The sequence below is a fragment of the Eucyclogobius newberryi genome, unplaced genomic scaffold (assembly GCF_026437365.1).
Source record: "Eucyclogobius newberryi isolate DKJ021-1_F unplaced genomic scaffold, fEucNew1.0.hap1 SCAF_13, whole genome shotgun sequence".
NCBI lineage: Eukaryota > Metazoa > Chordata > Actinopteri > Gobiiformes > Gobiidae > Eucyclogobius > Eucyclogobius newberryi.
Window position 1 is genome coordinate 11,407,714 of NW_027315757.1, and position 8,579 is coordinate 11,416,292.

Here is an 8,579-nt window from a genome sequence, read left to right on the forward strand (position 1 = left end):
TTCAAACATTAGTAGCCAAGGGAAAGAAATTTGAATGTTATACAACCGAACCACCTGCCTCTCAACCCAACCATCATCTCTTAAGTCACATTCCCTTGCTCACTCTTCTTCCCACATAATATTATTCCACGTACCCTCCTCCACCACATTAGCCTCTTCATCTCCTCTTCTTCTCCACAACCAGTCTTTACCTTCTTTTAACAATCCTCAATAAGCCGCCTTCTGAAACTGCATGTATTGTGCACCAGGTGAAATGGAGGAGCTGGAAGCCCAATGGCTGACCGGTATCTGCCACAACGAGAAGAACGAGGTGATGTCCAGTCAGCTGGATGTGGACAACATGGCTGGTGTCTTCTACATGTTGGCTACAGCTATGGGCCTGTCCCTCATCACCTTCATCTCAGAGCATCTCTTCTACTGGAGGCTGCGGTACTGCTTCACCGGGGTCTGCTCTGGAACGCCCGGGCTTCTCTTCTCCATCAGTCGTGTAAGTTCAAAGTTCATTTTGAGTGAGAGTATCATTTAATAGGATCTAAGGCAAAGTTACGTAATGTTGACCTCAAATGAAGGGTCAATGGGAAAACCTTAAGTGTTCTAATAATTCTACTTCAGGGTTTAATGGAATTCCAATCTAAATTACATATAAGGGCAGTTTTGCGCCGTTGAATCTGGCTGACCCTCCAAGGTTTTGTATAAGAGCGATTAAATATGTTTGACTGCACAAAAACAGAAGCAGCACAAAGGGCTGGGTGATTTGGTGAGAATATTTAATCGTGATCTCTTTCCTGTGGCAATCTACTATTTCGGTAAAATCGACATATTGTGATGCAGTAGTTTTCTCTTGAATGTGCTAAAATGTGCCCGTAAATGTCTTTGTTGAGGAAGTATCGTACAAAAACATAGATGGACCATAAAAGTGCGATGTCTGGGAGATTACATTAACCGTTTCTGTTTTATGAGAGCGGAATTTGAAAGAAAGCACCATTCAGACTTACTTAATTAAGGACTAGGAGTTAGGCTAAGTGTATTAATAAGGAGTTACTAAGCCTTTTTTAATTCATGTTATTACAAGTGTAAATATTACCAAGTCAGTTCACATGCCTCTAGGCTTCTTCCAGGTCATAAAGTGTACAGCAAAGTCTAAAAGCACCCTATTGGGGTCAGATAAGCCTATAATGATGCTATTTTCTACCATTGGAGTAAAAGAAGAGTGCAGAGCCAGCACATAGTTCCTACACGTACAGTCCAAGAACTAGTGTTAAAATAAGGAGCTGCTAGGAGGGGAACGAAGCTCAAAGGGAGGATGACGCAAGGTGCATCAATGACGATAAAAATAGTCGTCGTGTTTTGGGAGGGAAATTGCGGCAGCCTTGCCCTAAATCAATCCATTCAATCCCATTGTGTTATAAAGGTCAGCAGTCGCCCCCAGTTGTTTGTGAGGGCACAAGGCATGTCAAAGCATCCCTACTTTGGGAGCTGTTAGTGGCAAAGTAAACTAAATGATATGCACGGAAAAAGGAGGTAGGAGTTTTGAAAATAAAGAGAATTGATAGTGGTAGATTATAATACAGAACACTGTTAGGGTCAGGTTGGGTTAGGTCATTTAGTGCAGAAGGCATTTAGACTTTATTTTTCAGTTCGGAATATTCTAAGTTGGCATGGAAACGTGTGCTTTAATTTGTTTGTTTTGTTGAAATTGCTTTTTTACTTTGCAAATACAGGTTTATAACACTCAGTAAGTAACTGTTTTTCTCTTTTCTCTTTCTTCTTCTCACATTTATTTATTTCATTTCCCATTTCATTGATCTAATTTATTTTCTTCTATTTTTCCATTTATTTTTTCCACTTTCCCTCCATCATCCTCATATATTCACCTCAAACAGGGAATCTGGAGTTGTATCCATGGCGTTCATATTGACATGAAGAAAAAGACGGATCTGGACTTTAGTCCCCAAGATAAGATGCTTAAGCTGATAAAGTCAGCCAAGCAGATGTCCAACATGGCCAACCTGGCGGCCAACTCTCCCAAACGTGAGTTCATGCACTCAGCTGGTCCCATGATCATGGACATGATGGCGGAGAAGGGGAACTTTATCTACGCGGACAACCGAAGCTACGCTCCCAAAGACATGATCTACGGGGACACTGGAGACTTACAGGCTTATCTCGCCAACCGCCACAAAGACCATCTCAACAACTACATATTCCAGGGAGGCCAGCATCCCCTGACCTTGAATGATACCAATCCCAACTCGGTGGAAGTGGCGGTGAATGCTGATTCGGTCCAGACCAATGCCAAACCGCCTCGGACTCTGTGGAAAAAGTCTGTGGACTCACTTCGCTCAGCACCTCCTGGCCCTGCGCCCATGCCCGACATGCTCATGCCTGATCCCCGTCTGTCTATGAAGACTCAGAGGTACCTCCCTGAGGACACTGCCCACTCTGACATCTCTGACTGCTCCAGCAGGGCTGCCTCCTACAAGGACCCAGAAAACAACAAGCACCTGAAGTCCAAGGACAACTTAAAAAAAAGATCTGTGGCATCAAAATACCCAAGGGATTGCAGTGAGGTAGAGCTGTCCTACTTAAAGACTAAACAAGTCAGCTGTGGAACTACCCAAAGTGGGAGAGGAGCAGGAGGAGAAAAAATTTACACTATAGAATCAGACCGAGAAATGAGCCTTCACTCAGACCCCATTCAGTACCGTGAGAGCAGAGGCCTGGCCACTGATGATCTGGACTACCCAGAGATCTATAGTGACCACAGTGATAACTACAGGAAGTGTGAGCAGCCAATTATCCATCTGAACTCGTCTCCTCTGCATCACACAGACTCTGATATGTTACCAGACCAAACATACTCCAAACATTACAGCCTAAAGGAGAAAAACATCTCCATGTCGCCACATGAAACTATTGATCGATACAAACAGACACACTGCCGTGCTTGCTTGTCTAAAATGACCACTAGCTATCCAGCAGGTGGATCTTACCCCTCATCAGGGTCTGCTTCACGTTCCCCCTATAATCGCTGTGAAGCCTGCCTCCACTCAGCAAACCTGTATGACATCAGTGAGGACCAGCTCCTCGCTGACTCCCTGATCAGTCCCACCATGCACCTTCAGCACCCGCAGACACAAGACGAGATGTTTGGACTGTACTGGCCCCAGACCGACGGGCCACATGTCCAAAAGAGAAACCGCTTAAGGCTGAGTCGGCAGCACTCCTTTGACAACATCATGCTAGAAAAGCCCAAGGACTCAGACCAAGGACGACCTGCGCGCAGCGTCAGCCTCAAGGAAAAGGACCGTTTCCTGGATTCTGCCTCTGATTCCCAATATGCCAATCTTTTCGGCATGCGCCCCTACTCTGGCAAACTATTCGGCACAGGCCCCAAATCTATGTTTAACCACAACTTAGAAGAAAGCAAGAGGAGCAAGTCCCTGTACCCATCCCATGGCTCTGACAACCCCTTCCTCAGCCACTCACTAAGGGACGACACCAGCAGCAGACTGGTCCATGGGCGGAGCTCCTCGGATATTTACAAACAGCTGGCTGCAGCCTCACCTGCAGCTGTGCTGACATCAGCCCCCATTCAAACACGCACTGATGCGAACAATCTCCGCTCCTCTGTTAAGTCCAATGCTTCATACTGTTCACGGGACGGGCGGATAGCCAATGACATGTACACTAAGGAGCATGCAATGCCTTATTCAGCCAATAAGACTAGTGCATACCCCGCACAGCGTGGTGTCCTGAACTCAGCCCAGCTCAGCAATAGACGGCTGTATAAAAAAGTCCCCAGTCTTGAGTCAGATGTTTAGTTGATATAAGAAATATGTCTTTTCTGCTCCTAACTCCTCTCTGGCTTTGTATTATATTTTATCAACTATGTTATCCACTAAAGGATGCCATAGCCACTATTTTCTTCTCTGATTCAATCCAAAAGAACTCATACCCTCAGAGGCAATGGGATTACGATTACTATTACTCTTCAGATTATCATTTCTGTCCAGTCTCTGCCATGTACCCACTTGGATTCATGGCTGGAGCTCAGCTTGCTATAAGCAAAAGAGATGTAAAGAGCAGATTATGTTAGATGTGTCAGGCTTAAGGTCCTGTAATGATCGAACTGTTGGTACAGAAGTGTTGAGTGTATAGTTTGTCACTAGTTGAGGTGTTGAAATAAGGGAAAGGTGCGCTCTCTGGCCCACCTGTGCTGTCAGGCTGCTTGAGCGTAAAAAAGGCTTGACAGGAAACCAGATGGGCACTGTTGATGTCAGGGCCAGACATGGGGTCTTCCAGAGGGCCAGGGCGTCACAGTGCGCTAGTCACTGTTACTCTGTTACTGTTACTGCTGACAAATATGGCCACCGAGACCCCTGGCAGGGTGAGAAGAGACAGGAAAATGTGATGAAGGCTGATCTAAAAGGTATTAGTCGGATGCTTTCAAATCATTTGTCAGATCGATGTGGTAAATTCCAGTGACACATAGTGATGGAAAGTGAAGAGTAATGTATACAATTGAAAAGACTAGCAGGCTGATGGGTATTTATTTTCTGGCACTTCGCATAGAAAAATATTTGCAGTATTGCTTTTTTATTCTATTCTACTGTACAATTTATTCGGGATTCTGGTATTCAGATCCCCATGTGTAGGAATTTAGTGTTTGCTTATTTGGTAGCATAATAGCATTAGTTTAAAACCTTTCCCACAATGCTTTGAAAAATCATAGCTATTTGAAAACTTCATCAAAGATAGTAGATTATTTTGCATGTACAGATTTTTTATTTCATGTTGGAGAAGTGAAAATACCGACTTATAAAAGGGACTTTGACGCGTCAGGTGTGGATGGATACATGTACAATCGTAACATTGAACTTTGTGCTTAGTAAATCTGTGTCACGGTGAGGCTCCTGCTTCCAAAGAGCAGGAGGACGATGGAAGGGAAGAGAGGAGATGACCAAGGCTAAATCTACCACTGTATTTTCAGTTAGCTAGCAAATGGAGGCCAAGTTCTTCTAACCTCCCTATTACTAACAAACAGGGTATTAAAACACTGACTATTTTCTCCTTTCTACTTTTGCTTTTTTTGTAAACATGACAGGTCTGGGTAATTTTGCTAAGTATTGTTTTGCTTTTGTGCTTCAACAAAACGAAAAGGTTGTTTTAATAATACAAATTCCACCAATCCACAGTCAAACAGGAACCTTCTGAGGATCTACTTGAGAAGGTTCTTTGTTTGTGTTTTCACTTGAATGCAATGATACGGACATGTTCCTCATAACCGAGATGTGTGCATGGCCGTCCTTCTGTTAGCGTGATGCTACTTCATTAGGGTGTATTTTGGTTTCTTTTTATGTCTTTTTCAAAATATTTTTAAAAAAATTACTTTGACATGTACATACTTCCACGTGCCACATTTGTTTTACTTTTGTGTGTGTAGAGCAACGTGCAAGCATCTATTTACTTGACTTAATTGATCGGAGTTCTCAAAAGCCAAATTTTGTCAATTCAAATACCTCAGGATAATTCTGTGCATTTTGGGGAGAGCTTCAATCACAACAGCAAAATAAAACCACATGGCACAGAACTTTTGTAAAAAATAAAAAATAAAATAAACAATACACAAGATAGTACAGAAGAAAAAAAAAAGAGTTGCAAGTGACCGGGCGGGAAGCAGAATTCTCCTGTTAATGTTTACCAGTCCAAAGTCTTCCAGGATTGAATGATCGATCTTGCATCCCAAGTAAAACAGAAGAACATGAAAGAGGATATGATCACAATAGAGGATGTTGTTTAGCGCTGAGGATCTACCAGTTTTATGGAACCATCTCCCGCTTTGTCCACTGTGGTAAGACAAACTCCATGTTTAAATGAACATATCACTTTTGTACTGTTGGGGAAACTACTTGGAATCGACAGCGTGCCCGATGACTGACGTTTTAGTTTGTTTTTACGCGTTTCTATTTCGTATCAGCTGTATCCTCACATGCTGCTTGAGCGAGCTGCAGATTGAACAATATGCACATGTACAAATATCCAAACAACAGCACTGTCGCCAAACATTTGTTCAGTTCTGTTTTGACACGACTATCATGTAAAACTGTTTTCTGTTCAAATGCACTCACGCGCCCTTGTGATGACAACCCTGCTCTTTTTAATCGCAAAATGTATTTTAATTCATGATAAATAATGAGTGATGGCATGCAACCCCGGATGTAACTATTTTAATGTTTTCTGTTCATTTTTGGGTCGTTTTATTTGGATGTTGAGATCACTTTGTAACCAGGTGTATTCACATATCTGAGAGAAAAAAATGTTGAACACATGAAGACGCTGCTGTTTTAAGGGGAGAGTGCAAGGACCGGACCCCATTGACCGCTATCAAGCCTTGATTCCGGACCAATGGGGTTGTTCCGATTTGAGTTAAAGGCGGTACTTCCTTGCTCTTCCTCCAATGGCAGACGAGAAATACTGTATCACCAGCTCTGCTTCTCTCCTCCCTCTCCTCCATGTGTAGACAAGACTCCAACTGTAAAGACGACAAAAAGAAAAAAGAAACCTACTTTGAGTCTGCTATCCCTCCAAAGATTCAAGACCTTTTTCATTATGGTTTGCTGTAACAATAGAGCTTTTTTAAAGAAAAGAACAAATACTTCCTCAAAGACTTTTAAGGAACTATTTTGAATATATTTAGAAATGACACCTGTATACATGGCTTGTAAATTCATACTGGAATACATCATCATGAAGAATTATAAATGATAAAGAGTAAAAACAATATTTTTTGTGTCAATTTCACAAGAAGCTCTTCTGTACAGTGGCACTGTTTCTCTTTCTATCTCTTTCTCTCTCTCTCTCTCTCTCTCTCTCTCTCTCTCTCTCTCTCTCTCTTTCTCTCTCTTTCTCTGTAGAGCGACTAGAATAAAAAGTCACCATTCACAAGACTTGCTGTCCTGTCAAACTTTCCCTTCTCTACTGTAGAACCTCAATAACAACTTCAATAATACAAGGATTTGATGTTCTCAATAGAATCTGCTGAAGAGTTAAACAGAACTTCTTATGGTAATCATGTCTTTACGAAAACAAGTTACGTCCAATACATTTGCCATTCAGTTACTGATACAAATATTGATTTGATACATGCTAATGTTTCCGACACAAAGCAGAACTTAGTCAGAGAGGTCGAGCACATGAACGACCAACCACATTCCCATTCATTCATGTTCTAGTGTTGAAAATATTTTATCTATTCATTATGTGTTGATTTGGGTTCTGATGTGTAAACCTTTAAGTAGAGGTCATACTTATTATTTTGTACAGGTTTATTAAAGGGAGGGTATGTATCGACTCTTAATTAGAATTTCTTGACCTGAATATCTGTGTCCCTATTTACAGGTTAAACATGCTCAAATCAAATATAGATTTCACTGATGACAAAACTAAGGGTGAATTATACTTAGTTAAAACATTTTTTTTAACATCATGTTGGTTCTCAAACTAAATATCCTGTCACAAATTAGAATGAGGCTGAAACTTTGAGTTGCCAGATCCAGATCCATAAAACCACTTGGAAAGAAACCTTAGCGCTAGTGCAGCCTCTGTAACTCAGTGTGGGAATCTTTCAAGGTTTTGCGTTGAAGACGAGCCATGCCCTGTCCATAGGAGAAAAACATGTACGTGACCTCCATATGCAGGCTGAGGCACTGGCAACACGGGTTCAGTTGTGTTCATTTTTTAAAACAGCAGACTAGAGCGCAGGCAAACTATTGCATTAAAAACATAGTAAAGGAGAATCTGGATCCATTCCAGCAATGGCATAAACTGCGACCTAAAACACATACCAATGAACCACTTTCCAATTAAATATTTACTACATTTACACATTCAAAAGTTTTCTAAATGTTTGTATGAAAGTAAAAAAAAGTTGCAGTGCTCCAAATGGATTTAGCGATATTTAAAGGCATAGCTGTTTGTTGTCAAATCTGCTAGGATGCCATTGTCTTTGAAATGCTCCAGAATCTATGACCTTCTTTGTTGCAGATGTGGCCTCACCTTCATCCTATGCATGTATATGTATGTGTTTAATGGAGCATCCACAGACTGATCAGCCCTCTGCTCCCTGCGCTTTACTCCTCTCCACATCTTTACCTCAACAGTGGTACATATGGATCTTCATTGGCCAACAGGTAAGAGGCGGTTTACAGGATAAGAAAATTCATGATTCAATGATTATTTTCTGTCACAATATTACAGTAAAGATTTCATCGATAATTGTGATTATTTAAGTCATAATAATTCAATTTTTTGAATTTAAAATAACTCATAAACCTTTATAATTTTTGGGGATTTCATAAGATTGGTCACATACTAGAGGAGTTGTGATTTAAAAGACTTTCACTGGTGGATGATCCTGTTTGTGATTATTTATTCATAATCATAACACTACTTTGAAGTCATCCTTACATCAAACCCATAAATGTTTGATAAATACATCAGAAACAAGAGTAATGTAATAAATATGGCAAAGTTACAAGCCAAATAAACATGTTGAGTATGGTCTTGACTCTTGGGCA

General features: G+C 41.2%; 1 protein-coding gene across 2 annotated transcripts in view; it reads left to right on the forward strand.

The window, feature by feature from the left end:
• grin2aa (glutamate receptor, ionotropic, N-methyl D-aspartate 2A, a) overlaps positions 1 to 8,174 on the forward strand; it is a 203,492-nt gene extending 195,318 nt beyond the window's left edge. Inside the window, exons 14-15 of one of the 2 annotated variants that reach the window (XM_072442601.1) lie at positions 249 to 487; positions 8,047 to 8,174. In XM_072442601.1, the coding sequence (XP_072298702.1) occupies positions 249 to 487; positions 8,047 to 8,091 (284 nt within the window). In that variant the 3' untranslated portion in view covers positions 8,092 to 8,174. Of the gene's footprint in view, positions 1 to 248; positions 488 to 1,883; positions 6,951 to 8,046 lie in introns of those variants that run through there. The other variant, XM_072442600.1, reaches the window with a different exon arrangement.
• The last annotated feature ends 405 nt before the right edge of the window (positions 8,175 to 8,579 follow it).